The sequence below is a fragment of the Podarcis tiliguerta genome, assembly GCF_965153285.1.
Source record: "Podarcis tiliguerta genome assembly, chromosome: 2".
Lineage (NCBI taxonomy): Eukaryota > Metazoa > Chordata > Lepidosauria > Squamata > Lacertidae > Podarcis > Podarcis tiliguerta.
Window position 1 is genome coordinate 113,390,951 of NC_139535.1, and position 24,822 is coordinate 113,415,772.

The 24,822-nt window shown below is 46.0% G+C and overlaps 1 protein-coding gene across 1 annotated transcript; it reads right to left on the reverse strand.

Moving 5' to 3' along the window:
• Positions 1-216: 216 nt before the first annotated feature.
• On the reverse strand, positions 217-14,558 carry METTL1 (methyltransferase 1, tRNA methylguanosine; the record flags this gene model as incomplete). Its single annotated transcript, XM_083427988.1, has 6 exons — positions 217-725; positions 3,011-3,112; positions 7,242-7,355; positions 8,460-8,644; positions 11,534-11,700; positions 14,386-14,558. 6 exons carry the CDS (start codon positions 14,556-14,558, stop codon positions 585-587), a joined length of 882 nt encoding a protein of 293 aa, XP_083284114.1. The 3' UTR covers positions 217-584.
• Positions 14,559-24,822: the final 10,264 nt, after the last annotated feature.

Here is a 24,822-nt window from a genome sequence, read left to right on the forward strand (position 1 = left end):
GGGGAGATGCAGTCCAGCTACATCTATGGCCTGCTTTAAGAAAGGCACAGGTTCTCATAGTGGCAGGGCTCTCTCTCTAACACACACACACCCCTAAGAGCCAGGGGTTCACACCTGGCACTGATCTGGGGAAGGAGATGGAAGACCGCAGCTCCAAAGCACAACTGCGGGCTAAGCTCAGCAGCTAGGCTGAACCTGACAACTCACAATGCCTGATAGTTCTTTCTTCCTGTTTATTATTCATTCACAAAATGAAAGTGACTGATGGTTCAATAGAGTGGGAAGCACCTCCCAGATCACTCATCCTGCTACGTGGGGGGCTGATGCTTACCCCGGTACAGCTGGGACAAGGCACCCCCGTCCTTCTACGGGCAAAACAAGAAGCAAACAAAGCAGGCAATCCCTTACTCAACCGTTCAGCCGAGTTACCCCAGAAGGGGAATCCCCAGCTGTGTTAATAGAAGGCTGACCCCAGCGTGACCAGAGTCCGTCCCACTCTTGATGCAATCCCTGCCCTCAACACCTCCCTTTCGCCACACGAGTTGGGACGACGTGAATTTTCTCAGGCCCCGGAAATTCCCCGGTCATGATCCTGGCGCTTCCTGTTCCTCTGTGGTGTCCCTGATGCGCCGGAAGACAGCCGGGAAGGTTTTGCCTCCGTTCCTCTGGACCTTCTTCCCCTCCTCAGTTGAGGTGTCCAGGAGGCCGACGATAGGATCACTGGCCTGTTGGGAGAGGAGGAGGAGGTGTGGCTGCTTATTAAAAAAAAGGACGGTCACAACGCAAAAACACACACAGCACTGGGAGAACTTCTCTTTCACCTTGTGGAAGCTGAAACTATCCATCTAGCTGGTTTATCAGAAAAAATAAAGAATAAATCAAAACAGGAATTTGTTTCTAAATGGGAGGTTTTCAAAGAATATCTGAAACATAAATATAGTAGTTTAAATTCTGTTGCAGCATTCGAGGAACTTCAGTATTAGTTGTAAGGTAGATATAAGAAATTAGATTTAATGAGAATAAGTTTAATTATAAAAAAAAAGTGTATTGGCAATAAGTAATATGAATTTGAAGTATGGAATAGACGGGAGGTTGGGTCTTTAGTGTTAAGACCAATAGATGTTTTATTGTTTGCTAAGAATATTATGTGTCTCTGGTTATTTTTGTAATTTGTGTATAATTTGGTATTTGTGTTTTTTGTTTTTCTTGTTGTATAAATAAAAAACTTTAAAAAAAAAAAAAAAGAAACTATCCATCTAGCACTAAGTTGCACAGAGCAGGGAAATAAAAGTGCACAGACCTTGCTATGCCAAAGCTGTCTGCGGACAAACGCCGGCTCCCTCAGCCTGAAAACGGAGATGAGTGCTGCACCCCACAGTAAAATTCGACTGGACTTAACTGTCCAGGGGTCCTTGACCTTACCAGGGCGGCAAGGAACACTGGGCTCCTACTTCCACCAGGCATTTTCTGCGCATACACCCCCAAAAGGGGAAATTGTCCCACAATAGCAGTGGACCAAGAAATTTACAGTTCTCCTCTCAGTCCTGCACTACAGCATGGATGAGTTGTGTGTTTGTGTCCGAGAGAGTTATATGCCTGCATCTGTGGCAAGTTTGGGCACATTCGCGGGCCTTTTGGGCCAACCTTTAATGCCTCTCTCAGGTTGAAAATGTTAGGATATTGATATTCCGTTCCACCTTAAGTACAGGCATGACTGTTGTGTGTCACATGTCTGTTTACACTCCAGCACAGCTTGCTGGGAACTTCCGGTTTGCTATCGCTTTTGCTGCTTGCTCTTGGACACGAAGGGAGAAGACATGTTTTTCCTTTGTCCTATGCTGAATAAACTGCTTGTAGATATGCTCTCACAGCCGTCTCCTGCCACTTCTGTTTGCGCAGGAGACAGCTGGGGGCTTGCAAACTGCCCCTGTTCCCTTGGTTGCACTCCAACAGAAAAATGTTAACCACAACAGAGTGTAAAGGGGAATAACTGAACTTCTTCAAGGACTTCCACAACCTGAGATCACAGTGGCAAAACGGAAGACGGCCTTTTAAGCAGGGCTCCCCTCCAGTCAGGGAATGCCCTCCTCCAGAGAGACTCGCCCGCTGCTGACTTTTAAAGCCTCTTTTTATTTCGCTAGTCCTCTTAAAACCATTGAGGCCGTTTTCATCTCTGCATTTCACTTCGGCTTTCAGTTGTGGCTTCTCACCTCAACACTGATGACTTTTGGCGCTCCCTGTAATAAAAGATCAGGGCTGGAACGGCACACATCCATACTGTTGTTCTGCTCTATAGAATTTGGGGGCAGCTGCGGAATGGCGTTTCATTGGGATGGTGATGTTAATCTGCTTTAACTGGTACATCAGAGCTCAAACTACGGGGCAACTAAGAACAGGTTGGCTCAGAGTGAAGATGGGGAGGGAGGGGGCAGGATCAGTCCAGCTATTCCCAAATGACAGGGTGGGGAAGCTTTAGGACAGGACATGTCTCTCGTTTTTCCTACAAGTCAATGAACACGTGCAGCAGAAAGAGTAAGACTTTTGTGGATTAATAACTTTACTTCTGGGTCTGTTTTATACATCTGTGTCGAAGGGTGCAATCCTGTGCACACTTAGCAAGGAGCAGACACCCCACTCAACTCAGTAGGACTGACTTCTAGGCATGCACATGTCAGATTTATGCCATGAAACTTTTATGCATTTATTGGGCTCCAGCGATCCCTTACATGTTTGTTGCATTTTTCTCCTCTTTAGGTCTGTATACTTTTAACAAGTGCTGAAATTTAAGATTGAAAGTGCAAGTGCCGATCTGTCACTGGGGCGGTTTCCTCAGAGGCTATATCTGGAACCTGGAAGTTCATCGGGTGGTGACCTAATTCCAAGAGAGCAGGCTGGGAGCATTATGAAACCTTTTCATGCAGGTTGCTTCGAAAGCCTGTCTGGAACTGCAAAAAACCCTTACATCAGAGGTGATGCACTTGCATGGATGTGCCCGCTCCCTTGCACTCACCAGTTCTTTCAAGGACACCTGCTCAAAAAGCGGGTGTTCCCTGAAATGCTTCACCATCCACCTGTGCACCTCTTCCACATCCGTGATGGTGTAGACGAGCCCCTGGGAGAGATAAGGGAGATGTTACAAGGAGCAAGATGCAGCGGACTCTCTCTATTCCCTTGGCGTAACGGGACTCCCCGCCTCCCCAAATCTGATCTGGAGGGTTGGAGAATGCCCCAGGACAGATCTGGCAGTGCTTGTGGTGTGGGGGGAAAGATGGGCAAGTCCCACTGTGCAAGCAGGAAAGCTGACGGGACAATTGCTTAGCACTACATGGGACAGAGAGGGAAGCGGGTGGTGCTGTGGGTTAAACCACAGAGCCTAGGACTTGCTGATCAGAAGGTCAGCGGTTCAAATCCCTGCGACGGGGTGAGCTCCCGTTGCTCAGTCCCAGCTCCTGCCAACCTAGCAGTTCGAAAGTACGTCCAAGTGCAAGTAGATAAATAGGTACCACTCCGGCGGGAAGGTAAACGGCGTTTCCATGTGGTTTTGCCAGAAGCGGCTTAGTCCTGCTGGCCACATAACCCGGAAGCTGTACGCCAGCTCCCTCGGCCAATAAAGCGAGATGAGCACCGCAACCCCAGAGTCGACCACGACTGGACCTAATGGTCAGGGGTCCCCCTTTACCTTTACATGGGACAGAAGCCAGAACAGTTTGCTATTTGGGGTTGGGGCAAAACATTCCAATGCAAATGGAGGGGGAAGGTTTTCAGCAGAAAAAGATTTTCCCAAACCACTGGAAGCTTCCTGTTAAAAGTTGGATCTCGGGCTCATTTCCGAAAAGGAGTAATTACTGGGTATTCTGAAGCCCCAACTTCCTTGCAGCCTGGGGCTCAGCAATTGCAGCCGTCACGATTGTTGAGGGCGCTGCTGCCCTGCCGCCTCTGGCGCTGTGCCAGACTCCTCCTTAGCCTTGGGAAAGCTACCTGGAGATTTGTGGGGTGACTCACGCTGACTCTGGGTGAGGCCTGGTGCTGATTCATCACAAAGACTGGCTCCCTTTTGCGTCCAACCCCAAAAGCGGCGACGCAAGAAGCAGCAGCAGCAAGGATGCTCTCCATCTTTCCCGCCCACCCCTCTGGCAGGTGAAAGGAGAGTCAGCCAGGGTGCCCTGGGGAGAAGCTGCCAGGACAAAGTCAGGGGCTGGAAGTGGCGCAATGCTCGCCCGGCTGCCAGGACGTTTGCCAGCACAAGCCTCCTGCTAGGAGCTGGGAGAACAGTGTTGCCTTCAGCACTAATTAGCACCCGTCCCTAAATCTTGGGAGTGAAATTCCCAAGCGATCCAGAGCGTCTCATTTTTCCCTAGGCTCCAGGGCACGATGACGCACCTGGAGTTTTGATAAAAGAGAGTGATTATTTCTGGAGTATGAAGATGGCGTAGCTTACTCTGGGAAGGCCTATCCTCAGGAAGTAATTGGGATCGGCGGAATTAGCACAGAAGGGCGCCTAAGCCGGAGGGCAGACACATTCCTCCTCCGTTCACGCATCCTCTTGGAATGCTGAGGTGGAAGGGAATGTCTAGACAGAGACCTCTGTGGTGCAACGCAGCCCAAGAAAGGCACCTCCAGAACCTTCACTGTCCCTCTTCATGGAGCCCATCGCTCGCCAATCTCAGCTGCCACGGAACCCCCATGCGTCTGCCTCAGAAGCCTGACGTCCTGGAGAAATACCTGGGGATTGGGGTGGTTCCAGGGCATGCTCCCAGGTCTCAGGGACAGCTAGCCCAATCCTAGGTAGCTGCTTTATTACCTGGTCAGATTACCTGTCTACTCTGGCTGGTAGCGGCTCACCTCTCAGACAGAGGTCATCCAGAAAATGGAATTCTACTCAATATTGATCCAGAGCAGATTCCAACGTATAGTTAGCAGAGTAAAAACTTAAAACACGTTGCAGGATTCCCAAAAAATAGACCAGAGGCAATTAATATTCCAGTCAGCAGAGCTTTACTCCTACTGAAGGCAAATGTGCATAATGGTCACAAATCCAATACATTCAGGGTTGGCACTGTTCATAAGAAATTCAGTTGCAGCAGACTTAACTTACAATAACTTATAATAAGACTAAACCTTAACACTATCTATGTACAGAACACCACATCAGAAGGAAGAGATAGAAGGTGAAAGTGAAACTCTGGCTTCTTCTAGTCCTACTTTTACAGCCAACATGATCTTAACAGAAGAGATAAGAGAACCAGTTTAAGTCAGCTGTACTCTGCTTCTCAAAATATGGTCTGAAGCTCAACATCAAAAAAACGAAGATCATGGCCACTGGTCCCATCACCTCCTGGCAAACAGAAGGGGAAGAAATGGAGGCAGTAAGAGATTTTACTTTCTTGGGGTCCATGATCACTGCAGATGGTGACAGCAGCCACGAAATTAAAAGACGCCTGCTTCTTGGGAGAAAAGCAATGACAAACCTAGACAGCATCTTAAAAAGTAGAGATACCACCTTGCCAACAAAGGTCTGTATAGTTAAGGCTATGGTTTTCTCAGTAGTGATGTATGGAAGTGAAAGCTGGACCATAAAGAAGGCTGATCACCGAAGAATTGATGCTTTTGAATTATGGTGCTGGAGGAGACTCTTGAGAGTCCCATGGACTGCAAGAAGATGAAACCTAGCCATTCTGAAGGAAATCAGCCCTGAGTGCTCACTGGAAGGACAGATCCTGAAGCTGAGGCTCCAATACTTTGGCCACCTCATGAGAAGAGAAGACTCCCTGGAAAAGACCCTGGTGTTGGGAAAGATGGAGGGCACAAGGAGAAGCGGACGACAGAGGACGAGATGGTTGGATAGTGTCTTCGAAGCTACCAGCATGAGTCTGACCAAACTGCGGGAGGCAGTGGAAGACAGGAGTGCCTGGCGTGCTCTGGCCCAGGGGTCACGAAGAGTCGTACACAACTAAACAAGAACAACTCTGCTTCTCTGAAGGTATAACCCAAACATCATGAACCTTCTGCTTCTTTCTTTCACACAGAGAAGCTTCCAGAACCCTCTTGAATTAATGAGAATAGGAAAGATCTCTACACATCAGATCAATACTTTCTGCACTAAGAAATGCAAACTGACAGATCTTGCTGAACTACAACGGCCATCATTCCCAGCCACTGACAATGCTCACCGAGGCTGATGGGAGTTGTAGTTCAGCGACTTCTGACAGGCCACAGGATCCCCACAGCGGATGCCCGGCTGTGTATGCTAAGTAATAAAAGCCTCCAGCAAGGAAGTGTCACAAAAGTTACTGCTTCTTCCCTCGCACGTCTTAGACTGCAAATGACCACCAGAGATGTTCGTAGACATATGGGAGATATTGGAAAAAAACAACAACCAACCAACCAACCAAAAACTACTCTAGTTATCTCCCGCTTGGACTACTGCAATGCGCTCTACGTCGGGCTACCTTTGAAGGTGACCCAGAAACTACAACTAATCCAGAATGGGGCAGCTAGACTGGTGACTGGGAGCGGCCGCAGAGACCACATAACACCAGTCTTAAAAGACCTACATTGGCTCCCAGTACGTTTCCGAGCACAATTCAAAGTGTTGGTGCTGACCTTTAAAGCCCTAAATGGCCTCGGTCCTGTATACCTGAAGGAGCGTCTCCACCCCCATCGTTCAGCCCGGACACTGAGATCCAGCGCCGAGGGCCTTCTGGCGGTTCCCTCATTGCGAGAAGTGAGGTTACAGGGAACCAGACAGAGGGCCTTCTCGGTGGTGGCGCCCACCCTGTGGAACACCCTCCCTTCAGATGTGAAGGAAATAAGCAGCTATCCTATCTTTAAAAGACATCTGAAGGCAGCCCTGTTCAGGGAAGTTTTTAACATTTAATGCTGTATTGTTTTTAACGCTTGACTGGAAGCCGCCCAGAGTGGCTGGGGAAACAGCCAGATAGGCGGGGTATAAATAATAAATTATTATTATATTATTACTGCCCTTGCAGTAGATGGAAAATGTTTTGAATTCAGTGTTTATTAATGTGAGATGTTTGTTTGTCCTACTGATATTAGTGTGATTTTTGCTTAAATTGTCCGTCTCTTTTGGTTTTTGCCTTGAAATGTTGTTACCTTTTATTCAGGAGGTTGTTTGTGAGCTGCTCTGAGCATGGTTCTGCCACAGAAAAGCGGCAGACAATGCCTTCCTGTTGAAAGGGGCTCGGAAGAGGCTACACCCCCCTTGAGAGCAATGCACTCACCTCCTCGCGCAGAACATAGGCGTATTCTGCCAGCAAAGTGGTGCTGATAATCCGCCATTTGTGTTTCGTCTTCTTGAAGTGAGGATCGGGGAAGAGGAAAAACATTTTGCTCAGCTGGATTTTTTATGCAAAAAAGAACAAGAAAGAGATGCCTCACCACCAGAAGGAATGGAAGAGGTTAGCCTGTCAGCAGCCTGCAAATTAAACAAAACCCCTAATCTGCATTTGGCCTGGCTAGGGAATATCCAGGGCCAACAAAGCCTTTGTTGTCTCCCTCCCATCCCCAAAGGAATGAGACTGGCACTCAGCGAGAGGTCACACATTCTGCCTGTAGAAAGCTCCAGAATCAAACTCTGGATGCACCGCCAGATAAACAAAACCTTGGGCAGCACAGCTGGGGAGGACCTCAGTGAAGCCTTGGTGAACCATTAGACTAGAGCAGGGATGAGAAGCCTATGGGCCTCCTGATGTTGTTGAACTACAACTCCCAACATCCCTGACCACTGGCCATGGTGGGAATTGTAGACTGTGCACCCACCATATTTCCCCCAAAGAACCATGGGATTTGTAGTTTGTTAGGGGTTGCTGGAATTGTAGCGCTGAGGGGGTGAACTATAGTTCCCATGATTTTTTGGAGGAAGCCACATGCTTTAAATGTACAGTGGTACCTCGGGTTACATACGCTTCAGGTTACAGACTCCGCTAACCCAGAAATAGTGCTTCAGGTTAAGAACTTTGCTTCAGGATGAGAACAGGAATTGTGCTCCGGCAGCGCGGCGGCAGCAGGAGGCCCCATTAGCTAAAGTGGTGATTCAGGTTAAGAACAGTTTCAGGTTAAGTACGGACCCCCGGAACAAATTAAGTACTTAACCTGAGGTACCACTGTACTTTAAATGCATTATGTGTACACAGCCAGAGTCCAGCAAAAAAAGGGGGCCACAGATTCCTTATCTCTGTAATGGATATCACCAACAGTTTGACAGGACAAAGCAATTTTGTAGGGGACATTGTTTTTTAAAACACAAGGATCTATCCTAAAGATCCATGAAAAAGCAGCATCAGATGACAGAGGTTTCTCTCTCAGAGGAAATGGTGAGAACCTCAAATGTCCAGGGTGGGAGCGACGCAGGCATCTTTAAAAGTGTGTACACAAATAATTTTTAAAACTCCAAATAGGGAGAGATTGCTTTTTCCATGCGACACTCTTTGGAAACTCACCTGCCCCTTGCGGAAAAAGTTGGGCAGGTGTTTCATGGCATTGCTGCGGATGCAGCCGATGTTCTGGAACTGCCCGGGGTGAGATGCTCTCAGAGACTGGATCCTGTCCCGCACGTAGTCAGAGACCTTCACTCGGATTTCCAGTCCCAGCATTAAAGTCTTGGGAAACAGGGGAGACAGTGCAACTGCAAAAGAGAACAGGCAGCCAGTAACTTAAAGAGGACAGAGATTTTTTTTTGTTGATTAATCAATATATAAATCTTGTTCAATAAAATCAGCACAAGGTGGCCATAAAGTCAAAGAAGCTTTATCTCCCTGCTCCCCCTGCAACTCCACATTTCAAAGCCATAGAGATGCTTTTTAACCCCTCTGCTAGACTTAACTTCCTTTTCTCCCACTGTCTTTGCATCATTCCTCTGTTTAGAAGTCCACAGAAATATATGGGACTTCCTTCTTCAGTAAGCTTAGCTGGGACCAGTCCTGCCAAGAGTAGGCCTACTCATAATTTCTTTACTAGAATGCTGACGGTCAACAAATATGATGCAAATTTCCAAAGCAAAGGACACGATGTGAAAATCTCTTAATAGAAAACAGCGTAACTAACCAGAGTACGAGCTTGCTATATCCTCTTGCTTAAGAACACAGGAGTGTCTTGCTAGAGCACAGCAAGGTCTACAAAGTTTAGCACTTTTTGCAAGAATCTACCAGGAGCGGGGAAGTCCACCCAAAACCAGCTTTGGTTCACTTTTTGTAGCACTCTCAACATTCTCAGTGTGTGCCTCTATTGTTATTGCATAAGGCAGCCCAAGTGAAAGCCTCTAGATTCTTTGGACTACAACTCCCATCAGCCCCACTCAACATGGCCAGAGGTCAAGGATGCTGGGAGCTGTAGTCCCCCAAAACTGGAGGGCACAGGGTTGGCTACCTCCAGTGCTTAGGGAAGTTTTTAATGTTTGAAGTTTTATTCTGTTTTTAATGCCGCCCAGAGTGACTAGGGAAACCCAGCCAAATGGGCGAGGGATAGAAATAATAAATTATTATTATTATTGCAAAACATTATTTAGATGAGGCTTTGCAAAACTTACTCTTTAAATTTCAGTGTTAAGAGAGGACAAAGCAATGTGAAAAACAAGAATGGCCAGCAATGAATTTAAGCGAGTGACACCGATTGAGGAACACAGCGCAACCCTATGCGTATTTCCTTGGAAGTAAATTTCAGTGGAACATAACACACAAGGAAGTGCGTGTTGGATTTTGCAAGCCTGGTCTTATGCAGGCTGACTTGGAAAGCAGTCCAGCTGCGTTCAGTCCAGCTTGCTCCAAGGGAAGAGCACACACAGAACTGCAGCCTTAGTTTCACAGAGGGCAGACTTCCCCAGCCTGCTGCCTTCCAGATGTTTTGGACGCCTATCAGTCAGCACAGATGTCCAAAACATCTGGAGGACACTTAAGAACAAAGACTCGACCCTAGACGCTCTTTTGGGGCTAAGAGATAAGATTGCAGTGGGAAGCCAGTCCCACTGAACTCATGATTTCCACGCAAATAGGGGGCTGTAACTTCCCTGAATTCAGTGGGACTCACTTTCAATTCAGATTGCAGTTCTTTTTACCTCCATCCAACACATTCCTGCCTGTGGATTCACAAGATGGTCAAGGAGTGGCAATTAATCATGTGAAAAACTTGCCGCAAGCTTCTTTCCTGAGTAAAGGGGTTTGGTTTTTTTTTAATGTAGATAACCGGCAGATCATGACTCTTTATAAACTCAGACTGTCGCATGATAGCCGCCCTCATTATAAGGAAAACACCACAGTAGAAATCAATCCATCGCCTTCCGATCACTGTGAATCAGCAAGAATGAATTCTAAAAATATAGACAATGGTCTTTGCAAGAGCCAGGCCCTATTCATGCTTAATAAATGACACATTTCTCACTGGGAATTCCACGGCGAGCATCTGTTTGCCAAATGAAGCAGATGTGTCGCCATCTCAATAAATTATTCTGCTTCTACTGATCATGAGGAAGGATCACTAGAATCTCCGGGTTCCAAGATTACATCGGTCACAGCCTGCATCTTTTGAATCCATCGCATCCATGAGGACTGCACACTTGATTTTTCAAATGAAGGCTGACAATTCTCAGGCGGTGGAATTACAGTACCGCCTGTTACAAATGCAGAAAATACTACCAGCATCCACCCCATTTGCTTTCTTTCCTCCAGCATGAATGGAAACTCTAACTCAAATGTGTTCTACGCAGACCCCTCGAAAATTGCAGATGGACTTGGCGGACCACCTAATGATTTTTCTGCCTGTTGTAGCCATCGTAATGCACTGTGCAGATACTGTATGGTTTTCCATTGTGTTTCCATCAGTTCTTCTATTTCTCATATACAGTGGTGCCTCGCAAGACGAAATTAATTCGTTCTGCGAGTTTTTTCATCTTATAAATTTTTTCGTCTTGCGAAGCACCAATGTGTATTGACGGTTTCCCATAGGAATGCATTGGCGGTTTTTTAAAAAAAGGCGCAAGACGTTTTCGTCTTGCGAAGCAAGCCCATAGGGAAATCCGTCTTGCGAAGCAACTCAGAAAACGAAAAACTCTTTCGTCTTGCGAGTTTTTCGTCTTCCGAGGCATTCGTCTTGCGGGGTACCACTGTATTGTATTTTATAGTGTAGAATTCAAACTGCAATACAACAATTTGCACAGGGTCTCGCTATCCAAAACACGATGTGTCCTCAGGAAATCTTTTGTTGGGCAAGCATTCACATGACAAGTCAATGATTTCCACTGATTCCTATGGGGGAAATTCTAATGCATTCCTGACCACAGAATTTTTACCCCAGGAAAACCCCCTGAAACCTTGCAAAAGGAAAAAGAAGGAAGGAAAAAATACTCTCTTATTTGTCCAATCTCTCCCGCTTCCTCCCTCCTACCATGGTTTCTGAATAAACAGCTGCTGCAGACCAGGGAGAGAAGGAAAGCATTTGGAAAGGACTGTTTTATAGTCTTTTACAGGCTTGTAACGCGTAGAAAACCTTAACCACCAGCTAACTCTCATTGGGGAGAAATTACCAAGCAAGCCCCCATAACCGCAGCCGATATCAGCAAACTCTACTTGAGACGCAGGCTTAGTTCTCTCTTCTGCATCCTTCAGGTCATCGTGTTGATTGTCTGCCGTTAAAGGGGCAAAAAACTCGGGGTAGATCTCTGACCAGTCCATTTCTTCAGGCTTGGCAGGACTATCAGGAAAGAAACCGGAGGACTTCATGAAGTAAGAGTGAAGAACAGTAATTATACGTTGACCCTAGAAAAACCACCACCCAAGGTAATATGCATTGGTACATATGAGGCAAAAAAACCTTGCAGTTGGGCAATTCATTTATTAAGACCAACTAAAATGTCACAAAATAGCGGCAAGCCATCTCCAGAACTCTGCACCAGGCAAGGTAATTACACAAACAAAGGGGTGACCGAAAAAGTGGGAAATGGAGATTGTAGTCTAAGGCTGCAGACATGCCATACATTTAAAGTACAAGATCACCCCCCAATATATATATATATATATAGAGAGAGAGAGAGAGAATTATAGTTTGTTTAGGGTGCTGGGAATTGTAACTCTGTGAGGTGTAAAACTACAGTTCCCAAGATTCTTTGAGGGGGAGCAATGTACTTTAAATGTATGGTGTATATGCAACCTGCATTGTTGTTATATGCTACAGTTATCAGAATATAAACGTAGTATTTTAGTACGAAGCAACAATGGCTGTTTTCCCAAGAGGCAACCATGAGGAACAACTTCTGTGGGACACAATTTATTACAGGTTTCAAAAACTGAATTGGGCAAGAAGTCAGGGCTGGCATGCCCTGTTGACACAGAGAAATATTCCCATGATTTGCATCTCCGGAAACATTCCAAAGACTTATGTCGTAAACAAGGAAAATGACAATTTGTCCATCTGGAAGAAGTGGGGGTGGGGGTGGGAGGGAGATCCAGACAATAAAATTTAGGGGACCACAGTCAAATTCTAACCACAATTATTTGGAAGCAAGTTCCATTGATGTCACTGGAAATTTCTGTCACCGGAAATTGCTTTGTACATGAATTGTATTACGGCACACTTAACTTATGAGCAAGTCCCACTGAATGCAATGACGCTTACCTTCAAGTAAAGACATAACTGAGTTGCAGACTGCAATTCATGCTGCCTCAGTCGTATGCACAGGACACAGAGAAGCTCCCTTTCATTCAATTATCAATATGCCCAAACAAGCGTGCATGAGATCGCAGCTTTAAGTATCCTTACTTGGAAGCAAGTCCCATTGGTCTGGTTCCCATATAACATAGAGCCATAGCTTATTAAACCAAAGTTACATAAATCATGCTTTAGGTTTACTTGCAAACCTTGCCCAACAGCTTAACTATGGTTTGTCTATTCCCAAATCAAATCATGATCTGAAGTGGCGGATTGATGTTGGCTTACACACCTTAGCTTGTTTTAACTGTGGCTTGGCATTAGGTGTGAACACAGCACTCTTCCTTGTCCATAGTTTGGTTGGCCAACCCACCCCAGATGCTCACCAAATTAAAAAGACACAAGGCAAAACAGGAGAAACTTGGGAGAAACAAACCACAGTTTGTAGGACAAGCTGCAGTTTGTTGAACAATAATAGTGAAGCGTTATGTGCCAGGCAGGCCACTGATTATCAAGTAGCCTTGTTTCTAAGCAGAGTTAGAACCATTACAGCTGAATTCAATGGGGCTTGCTTTTGAGCAAACATGTATGTAGGACTGCAGTGCCATCATCTCACAGTTCACCATGAAGAGGGGTGAGCCAAGACAGTTTGTCACTGATGAATATAAACTCCAGAGCAGGGATGGGGAACTAGAGCCCCACCCCCACCCCACCCCCAAGATATTGCTGGCTGTGGCTGACGGGAGTCCAACATCTGGAAGGTTAGAAATTAGAGATCACCTTGTAAATTATTTTTATATGCAATGACGGCAGCAAGAATATTATTGGCACAAAATTGGAAGCAAGAAGAATTACCGACAAAAGAGGAATGGAGGATGAAACTGAGGGACTATGCAGAATTAGACAAATTAATAGGAAGAATTTGAAACCTGCGGGACCAGAGATTCACAGAATTAGACAAATTAATAGGAAGAATTCGAAACCTGCGGGACCAGAGATTCACAGAAGACTGGTGTAATTTTACGGACTATTAGAAAAGTAACTGTGATGATCAGATTACACTTGTAGGTTTGTGAGAAGTTTTGTAAGGTGAACTATTCGAAATATTGCAAAAAAAGGTAATGAGGAGGACTGTTAGTTAAGATAATTAAAGGCAATATGAACCTAAGAAATGCAGAATAAGTGATAAGAATGGAGGATCATCAGAGGTGCTGATGGAAGTCCAAAAAGACTGTATAAGAAGTGAAGTTTGGTTGTATGAATGATAATTAATATGTTAAAATTAATAAAAAATTATTATTAAAAAAAAAAGAAATTAGAGATCACCAAAACGTGTGCCCAAGAAGCAGGTAAGCCAGACCAGTGGCCAATGTTTTGCATGCAGAAACCCCCCAGGTTCCTTATCCCCTCCCACAAAAGCAACTCCGGTTGCCATACGGGGAAAGCCGCAGAGATTCCTCTGCCATTCATAAGAGACAACAGCGGCCCGAACAGACCAATGCGCGGTGTGACTCCCTATGGGGTCCATATTCCCTGAGTCAAGGGACGGGAGGTGCGAATTTCGACACGGGAGGCTCACTCATAAGGGAATTCAACAGCAAGACACGTCAGCACCGTAAAATCGGGGTGCGTCCGGCAAAGCGGACAGACGTCTCTGCGAGCCCGTGGGGAGCCTACGGAAACGGGGCGATCGCGGGGTTGTTGCTGCTTCCCTATCCCGCCCGCACTCACTAGCGCAGCGTGTGATCCGCCAGCGGGTTGGAATGCGCTCTCTGCCGGTAGAAGCGCTTCTGCGGCGGCGGCGGCGGAGCCGCCTTTGCCGCCACCGGCCCCTCCATCGCGATCACAGCGCCGGAGCCACGTGGAGCACCCAGTGGACAGGAGTCGCGGGAGACGCGCGTCATCGCGTCGCGCCCTCCGCCTTAAAGGGCCCGCAGCGGCCGGCGCGCCCCCGCCTGTTTCCATGGCGACGTTTGGGCTGGCTTTCTGGCAGTTGCAACAGACTCCCACGAGAGGTGGTGGGCTCTCCTTCCCTGTTATGGATGCTTTAGCTGAGATTCCTGCGTTGCAGGCGGGGTTGGGCTAGATGACCCCTCGGGGTCCCTTCCAGCTCAAATCAGTTCTTAGAATTGTAGGGCTGGAAAGGGCACCGAAGGTCATCTGCCCCCCCCCCCCCGCAATGCAGGAGTCTTTTCCCCAACATGGGGTTCAGACCCACAACCCTGAAATTAAGCGTCTCATGCTCTAGTCTAGGTCCTCTTTCCTAACAGCCTGAAATTCAGGAATCACAAGATCACAGAGCAGGTTTTCACCTAGGTTTGCATGAGATTGGGACACCCATTTTGAACCAAGGTGGCGGACTGAACCTTTCAAAAACTGCACCGATTCTCTTAGAATTCCCAAGCACTCCTGGGTGTGAGGTTGCTAGAACAGTATGTGTGTATGTTTACACACAGAGACGCAGACACACACCCCACACTCATTTCCGAATCACGCAATGCAGCCTGGTTTCCTCTCTGCTGCCAGTTCTTTTCAATTCCGTCTTTGACATTACTATTTTATTAAATTTGTATGCCTCGTTTCATCTGAAAATTGCAGGGCATAAAAACAGGAAATACATAAAAGTAATAACGACAGCAACAAAACAATAACACCCACAAACATATTTAAAAGGCCATAGGTTGTTTAATCAAACGAAGGCCGGGATGAAGAGGATTGTTTCCACCTGGCAACTTCTGTTTTTACAGATGGGATGTTAATGTATGAGACAGATGTGTAATGGCTTGCCTAAGTCCCACACCCCATCTGCCAACTAATAATAAATACTAAGGGAAACAGGGTTTTCGAATGGCCATTGTAGGAGGAACCCCCCCCCCCCATCACTCAGTTTGTACAAACTTCACACACACTCACCCACACACTACATACGCTACACTTCTGTTATAAATTCATAGAAAATCAACCATACATCAGATTTGCACTGTTCCACTTTTATTTTACTCCATGAAGGAAAGACTATAAAATGGGGAAGGTTTGATACAGGGCGCCATAATCCCTTCACCATACCAGCACATCCACAGAAGCCCTGCCCAGTTGCTATGCCAACCCTGATGATCCCAGACAGAAGACAATCAAGATCACAAAGAACTTGCATATGGGAGTGGATTCAGCAAAGGACAATGATCAGATCTTCCCTCAGGGGGCAGGAAACTGCGACTACCTTTTGTCTTCAGAAAATGGCTCATGGGGAGGGGTAGAAGGGAACCAGCCAGGTGACAGGACACTCAGGTTACCACCACAACTCCTCCCTCAACCCCTCCTTTCTGTAATGTATGCATGATGTTTCTGGGGGTGGGCTTGACCTAGAGGATGGGAATTTCCAAAGTTTTTATAAGGTCTTGCACACCATTTTTCTGTGTCTTTCCTCTCTCCTGCGAGTGAGCGGAACACCCTGCTGCAACAGTTCAATAAAGGCCAAGCCTACAGGCTGCTGATTTGCTCCAATTTACTCTGGTTGGTGTCTTTACTTTTTGTCCAAGGGAGCCCTCGGATTTTTCCGGTAACACCATGCAATCTATGCAGCGGTCCCCGACACTTTCATGTATCAAAAGGTCATCCCTTGACTGGAGGATGTATCTCATGCAACAAAAATTAACATTTCAGACTTGCTAGAAATGGTATCCCTTACCAACATAATGTGGAGCTGCCTGGCTGGAAGCACATTTAGGGGTCTTGCTAATCCATTTTGGTCCTGGAAACCTTACTACATTTCAAAGATGTGCATGCTTTGTTGAATTACCTCCCCAATAATAGGGAGAATTACCACCAAGCCATGGGTCATGAACCAACGTCAGCCAAATGCATGGTGTTTCAACACTGGAATGAGAAGTTATCTGCTTCCTTGCAGCAATGGGTTAATGATTTGCACTCCCTGTCCCTGTTTGAACTGGCCATGCATTGAATTGACATGAGTGCAAAGAAGGGAAATACAAGAACATTTTATCGGATTTTCTTGAGACTTTTGCATCGTACTAGTTGACCATCCACTATATTTGTGTTTTCAGTATATATGGTTCAAACACCCTAACCCATCCCCCTCTTCCATATTTCAACTCTCCCCTTTTAATTCTTGTTTAGGTGTCAATTTATTTGCTTTGGTGTAAACACTATAATTGAATATTCTTCAATTTAAAAAAAACAACCCACCCCTTAATATTTGCATTGTGCTTTCAGGTGCTCAAAGCAGTTTACATGTCTTATCTAAGTATAATCTTCACAACTGCCCTGTATGTCAGTATTATTATCCCCCCATGTTGCAAAACAGAGAGGAGACTGAAGATGAGAGAGGGGATCACTAGGAAGTTCACGGCAGTGATGAGATTCATACCAGGCCCTTTGTGATTCACAGCTAGTCTGTTCAAATTCCCACATGTTTTGCGATGGGTGCTGTCTATCACTTCACCCCCTACTTCTGTTGTTGAGGGGCTCCTCGCTGAGTTTGGGGTTGGACCAGTTGCAACACACGTTGTTTTTTTTTAACCCACCGTTTTGTGCAAGTCTGGCATTTGTTGTTTAGTCGTTTAGTCGTGTCCGACTATTCGTGACCCCATGGACCAGAGCACGCCAGGCACTTCTGTCTTCCACTGCCTCCCGCAGTTTGGTCAGACTCATGTTTGTAGCTTCGAAGACACTATCCAACCATCTCGCCCTCTGTCGTCCCCTTCTCCTTGTGCCCTCCATCTTTCCCAACATCAGGGTCTTTTCCAGGGAGTCTTCTCTTCTCATGAGGTGGCCAAAGTCTTGGAGCCTCAGCTTCAGGATCTGTCCTTCCAGTGAGCACTCAGGGCTGATTTCCTTCAGAATGGATAGGTTTGATCTTCTTTCAGTCCATGGGACTCTCAATAGTCTCCTCCAGCACCATAATTCAAAAGCATCAATTATTCGGCGATCAGCCTTCTTTATGGTCCAGCTCTCACTTCCATACATCACTACTGGGAAAACCATAGCTTTTACTATACGGACCTTTGTTGGCAAGGTGATGTCAAAATGCAAAAACAAAAACATGCACACGTATTGAATCCCATTTAAACTGCTATGTTTATACACCCTACGATAATGCAAAGGGGCGATTTATCAGTTCTTTGCTGCCTTGATTACGGCAAAGAAGGCTGATTGGCTCTGAGTTTTCCACCAGCTGCATTTTAACCAACATCCCATCTGTATCATCACCCCCAGGTCCCCAAGAAACCACAGGCCTGAATGAGCTCGTGTCAGTGGGAAAGGATGATTAGAGTGTCTTTTTCATTTGCCCTGGTCATCTCTCAACCAGGGCACTGAGAGAGAACAAACCATGCCCACAGGAAACTCCTTGAGGGCTCACAGGAATAGCAGCCACACAGGGTGCAACAAAGGTCAGGTAAAACCAAAAGGAACTTCAATGCCACCTTGGTCAACCAAATCATTGCTATTTGGAGGGCCATGCCGCCATAACGGATGTGAGAAAAAGATGGGAAGAGGGTGTGTTGTAAATAAAAATATGCCCTTTTCCCTTATGGGGTATCCAAGAGCCCATATAGTGTCCTTACATAGGTTCCCTATTGGTAGGAGAAAATAACAAGAGGCCAACCAGAGAATATTGAGAAGCAAAGCAGCTAGTAAGCTTGATCTTTATTGATCTGTTGCAACAGGGTGCTCCCCTCACACGCAGGAGAGGAAGAGGACCCCCAAAATTGCTGTGCAAGGGCTTATAAAGACTTTTGAAATTCCCATTCTGTAGATCAAGACCACCCCCAGAAACATTATGCATACATCACAGAAGGGGTGTAACCTGAGACCACCCCTCAGATACATCCCACCTACATCACAGAAATTTAAATGTTGTTTTTCTCCTGTCACAGTTTATCTCCTGTCTGGCAAGTTACTTGATTGGATTTCCTGGGGAGCCTGGCCATTCTTTTGTAGTGGTAAAATACTTATTTCCTGGGCCAGGTCACAGGCTCACACCTTATTCAAACAGACATATCTTGTGAGGAAAGAGACAATGGGGAGGCTTTTCCAGTTTAACCTTGCAGAGAAAGGATTTGGTCAGTTTAGGAATCAAAATGGTTCCAGGTTGGTCTTCCTGTGTTGATCTATGTATGTGCAGTTATGAACATTGCCATATATCTAATACCATAAAATTCCTATCACAGGTGCAAAGGGTGGGTCAAGGCTCTTTCCCCAAACCAACTCCTGCTTCTTCTTGTCATTGATGTGGCATTGATAAAGTGGCAGGCAGCTCGTTTACTGGAAGCACGGCCACACAGGGGAATTTTGATATGTAACTGATAGTGACTCATGCAGTCGCTAGATATCCGTTTCCAGTTAATGAAGCTGTTAGCTGCTTCGGCAAATATTTCACAGCTACACGGTATGGCATGTTCTATTCTCATCAGAAAACCCAGGGTCCCAGAAGAGCGCAATGTTACATTTTAAAAAATAATACTTTCAAAAGGGATTCCAACTTGTACTGGAAATACATTTTCAAACTAATGGTAAAGAGTGGTTAGAAGAATTAGAAGCTCACTCCTCAGGGCCCAACCTCTTCCATCTCAGCTTCTTATGCATGAGTGATATTTACGCATCTGGACAAGAGTGGTAAAGAGGTCTTGTGCAAGTCAACCATATAGAAACATTTTAAAAGCCCACTGTATGTGCTGCAAATAGCCTCTGGTGTAATCCTTCCTACAGCTATGTGAGAGACCAGCACCTCTGAACCAGAACTCCTTTCAACATGTGGCAGTAAATGGAAATTGGCGTCTTTGCTAGTTGGCAAAGAGAGGAGGAAGGTTTTTGCTTGGCACCTGAACATATGTGACAAAGGCAAGCCTCCCTGGGGGGAGTATTCTACAAACAGGGAGAAACTGATTGTGTATAATTTACAGCAGCAAAAAAGGTGGGCTCCCAAAACTTGGTAAAAGTCTAGTGTTCTATCTATGGAACATAATCTCTCTCTCTCTCTTTTTAAGTTGTAACTTAAAAAGTTGTAACTATTATTTATAGCTGAGAAGAACATGCTTGGCAACTGATTGTAGACATATGGAGGTCTTTCCTGGGTTATTGGAAACACATTTACAAAAACTTACAGAAATGTCCTGGGGTGAGGGTTAATTCCAGAGGCTGCCATGGATGGGGCTGAGGAACTTGTGACACTATGGCAGTAGGAAGCAGATGTCCTACTTATCTGAAGCAGGAATTTAGTATTGGAACTTCAGCTGAGAGGAGGTGGTTGTTGTAGATCCAAGAGAGAGAGTTGGATTTTCAGCTATTGGGGACACTGAGAGGAGTGGAAACCAGGAAACGTGAGAGCCCTGCTGGATGGGCCAATTGAACCATGCAAAGCAATCCAAGGCTATCTCCTTTTCCCGCTACTCTGTGCAAACGCCTGACAGGTGTCTAGCTTCCTCTACCACTCAGATCTGCTGAGACTTCCCTCCTGCCTGCCTGTTTTAATTATCAGGCCCTCTCCGATTCCCAGGCAGCATTTAACATATTTTATGCGTTGCAGATCTTTTCTATGAAAAGGAGAGGTCAACACAGAAATTCCGGGCGTGAAGGTTCTTTGGCACAGGACGCTTTCTTTTTGAAAGCATTCTTGAAAAACGTACATCACCCTAATTCAAACATTTTTCGAGGAATACTCTCAAGGGACGATTCCTGAATCTGTTTGCAACAAAACATCCTGCCCTTAAGTCATTTTGCAGAAATTTTGTGGATTGTTAGAAAGGAAAGAAGTTTGCCAGAGTCAAATCATTGCTACAAGCAAGCAATCAAAATCTCCCGGTTGGCTTATTTGAATCATTTAGGGCGAGTGTTCTACCCTCCAGACTTCTTTTTCCAGTCCTTGGGACTCTCTCTAAGGCCTCACCAGCTCACCTGTGTCATATCTCTCACCAGCCCCTCCCTACAACCACCATTTGTCATTCAGCTGTCATAATGCTTCTTGCTTGCCTCCATGGAGACCTTTGCATGGCTGGATCGCAGCCTACTGTTGAAAGGCAAAAGCCACATCCATTGCCTTGCCCATTTTTGCCCCTGGCCTCATCCACCTACTCCTGCTATGTAGCCCCTGGAATAATAATAATAATAATTTATTATTTATACCCCACCCATCTGGCTGAGTTTCCCCAGCCACTCTGGGCAGCTTCCAATCAAGCGTTAAAAACAATACAGCATTAAATATTAAAAACTTCCTTAAACAGGGCTGCCTTCAGATGTCTCTTAAAGATAAGATAGCTGCTTATTTCCTTCACATCTGAAGGGAGGGCGTTCCACAGGGCGGGCGCCACTACCAAGAAGACCCTCTGTCTGGTTCCCTGTAACCTCACTTCTCGCAATGAGGGAACCGCCAAAAGGCCCTCGGTGCTGGACCTCAGTGACCGGGCAAAACGATGGGGGTGGAGACGCTCCTTCAGATATACTGGACTGAGGCCGTTTAGGGCTTTAAAGGTCAGCACCAACACTTTGAACTGTGCTCGGAAACGTAGTGGGAGCCAATGCAGATCTCTAAGGACCGGTGTTATGTGGTCCCGGTGGCCATTCCCAGTCACCAGTCTAGCTGCCGCATTCTGGATTAATTGCAGTTTCTGGGTCGCCTTCAAAGATAGCCCCACGTAGAGTGCATTGCAGTAGTCCAAGTGGGAGATACCTAGAGCATGCACCACTCTGGCAAGATAGTCCACAGGCAGGTAGGGTCTCAGCCTGTGTACCAGATGGAGTTGGTTGACAGCTGCCCTGGATACAGAATTGACCTGGATAGCTGTGAGTCCAAAATGACTCACATGCTGTGCACCTGGTCCCTCAGGGACACAGTTACCCCATTCAGGACCAGGGAGTCTCCCATACCCGCCCACCCCCTGTCCCCCCAAAACAGTACTTCTGCCTTGTCAGGATTCATCCTCAATCTGTTAGCCACCATCCATCCTCCAACCACCTACAGGAACTCACACAGGACCTTCACCGCCTTCACATAGGAGTGGAACATAGCAGCCAACTCCTAGGGGTCTTCACCCTCCCTAATAAAATATTTGAGGGGGTGGAAGGCAGTGGAGGGGTGCAGCAGGGCAGGGTGGCACCAAGTTTCCCCCCTCAAGCAGCCATGCTGCTCAACAAAAACAGATTATCCAAAAGCAACCTGCCTCAGTTTGCATCAGAATGAACAGAAGTTGAATTCTCAAGCATACCTACTTCCAAATCGGTCTGATGGGTCAAACTAGTTCCTCTCTTATCTGCCTTTAAGGCCATATATAATCCATTGCATCTTAAAAAGCAGAGACATCACCTTGCCAACAAAGTTCCGTATAGTTAAAGCTATGGTTTGTCCCAGTAGTGATGTATGGAAGTGACAGCTGGACCATAAAGAAGGCTGATTGCTGAAGAATTGATGCTTTTGAATTATGGTGTTGGAGGAGACTCTGGAGAGTCCCATGGACTGCAAGAAGATCAAACCTCTCCATTCTGAAGGAAATCAGCCCTGAATGCTCACTGGAAGGACAGATCCTGAAGCTGAGGCTCCAATACTTTGGCCACCTCATGAGAAGAGAAGACTCCCTGGAAAAGACCCTGATGTTGGGAAAGATGGAGGGCACAAGGAGAAGGGGACGACAGAGGACGAGATGGTTGGATAGTGTTCTCGAAGCTACCAGCATGAGTTTGACCAAACTGCAGGAGGCAGTGGAATACACGAGTGCCTGGCGTGCTCTGGTCCAGGGGGTCACGTAGAGTCAGACACAACTAAACGACTAAACAGCAACATAATCCACTGCCTATGCAAAGTGAACACCTAGTCTTGTCTAACCATAGAACCCCTTTCCAAAGAGACTGAAATGTGGCTTCTATGTGTTCTTATCTTCCATAGGCAACTTGTGCCCATTCATTCCCTTACTTTGTGTACACACATTGTATGATTGTGGTTACAAGCATTAGGGAACTTCAAGCTATTGTTTTTTACAACCAATCACCCTGACTTCTGCTTGTTTTCCTTGTAAGACAGGATCTTATGTTCTTGGAAGAGTGCTTCCTCTTTGTGCTGTTCGTAACCACTGAGCTCTACCAGTAATGGCCAGTTGTCTAACAGCTGTATGGGAACAAGGCCCATATTTTTCTTAGGGATTTAAGTGAATCACATCATTTTTGGGGACGCGGGTGGCGCTGTGGTCTAAACCACTGAGCCAGGGCCGGATTTGTAGGTTTGATGAGGCCCTAAGCTACTGAAGGTAATGGGGCCCTCTATATGTCCAGCTGTCCTTTGTCAACAACAAATTGTCACTGTTTTTTGTGTTGAATATATGCTATATATATAGATCAAACCTCTCCATTCTTAAGGAAATCAACCCTGAGTGCTCACTGGAAGGACAGATCCTGAAGTTGAGACTCCAATACTTTGGCCACCTCATGAGAAGAGAAGACTCCCTGGAAAAGACCCTGATGTTGGGGAAGATGGAGGGCACAAGGAGAAGGGGACGACAGAGGACAAGATTGTTGGGCAGTGTTCTCGAAGCTAAGAACATGAGTTTGACCAAACTGCGGGTGGCAGTGGAAGACCGGAGTGCCTGGCGTGCTCTGGTCCATGGGGTCACGAAGAGTCGGACACGACTAAACGACAACAACAACAACAGCAACATATGCTATATGGTAATTTATGGAGCTAATAGATATCTAAAGCCTCTTGCACATAACAAATAGGAGCCTACACAACACAAAACACTGATGCTGTATGTAGGTTTTATTTTGTTTGTTTTTTATCTTATATTTTGGAAATGTACAACCAGTGTTTTTTCTTTTAAATTTTTTTGGGGGCCCCGAGAGAGTGGGGCCCTAAGCTATAGTTTGTTCAGCTTATACATAAATCCTACACTGCACTGAGCCTCTTGGGCTTGCTGATCAGAAGGTTGGCAGTTCGAATCCCCACGATGGGGTGAGCTCCCATTGCTGTGTCCCAGCTCCTGCCAACCTAGCAGTTCAAAAGCACACCAGTGCAAGTAGATAAATAGGTACCACTGTGGCCAGAAGGTAAACAGCATTTCCGTGCTCTCTGGTTTCCGTCATGGTGTCGCGTTGCGCCAGAAGCGGTTTAGTCATGCTGGCCACATGACCTGGAAAAGCTGTCTGTGGACAAACGCCGGCTCCCTCAGCCTGAAAGCAAGATTAGCGCCGCAAGCCCATAGTCCCCTTTGACTGGCCTTTACTGTCCAGGGGTCCTTTACCTTTTACCTTTTACCTTCACATCATCTTCAGGAAGGAAAGCAAGTTGTATTAATTGAAGCAAGGGCTGTTGTTACATCATAGAAGTGAAATGCAGCCTCTTTCACAGTATCAGCTTCCATATAATCAGGTTTCTTCAGAAGCCTAGAAACTGGCTTGAAATTGTTATCTTGTTTTGCAGAATAATAATCTAGAAACACATTGTTTTGCTTTGTACAGGTTCATAGAGGTTCTTCCGTGCTCATGTTATTCATCTTTCCAAGTCATTTCTCAGGAACAATATTGTCAGGGAACTTGAAAGCGCAAGCTGAACATCACAGAATTTACTTCTGCAAATCTGGCTGTGCATTTCTGCTCAGAAGTGAGTACCATTGAATTTAATGGGTGAGAAAAACACACAGGCCAATTGGCAGACATCTCAGGGAGCTTTGGTGACAGTGGTGAGCCTTCAGACCGCCTGTGACCTTCACATGTCCATCTCCACACCCCTCAGCCTCGCGGCTCCCTCAGTGACCCTGCCTTTTCTCCCCTGTTGCCCCTCAGCCTCTGAGATACCATCCCTATAAATTCCTTCACAATCCCTCCTTGAAACCCCCCTTTCCCATGAAGGTTTTGCCACAATCTCTTTAATTCACACAACTGGTTTCAGTGCTGTTCTAAATTGCTGTAGTTCTGTCGAGCTTATTGCATTTTGTAACTGTGGATGTTTCTTTTTTTAAAAAAATAAAATATTTATTAGATTTTCCACAAATACAAAAACAAAATTGCAAAAACAAAAGGATCAAATACAACAAAGTAAAAAGAGGAAAAAAGGGGGGGGGAAGCAAAAACCCAAAGATACATAAAAAACACCCTCCCTCCACCCCACCAACACAAAAAGAGAACAAAAGACAAAAACATTCCAAAAGAAAAAATTCCATTTTTCAA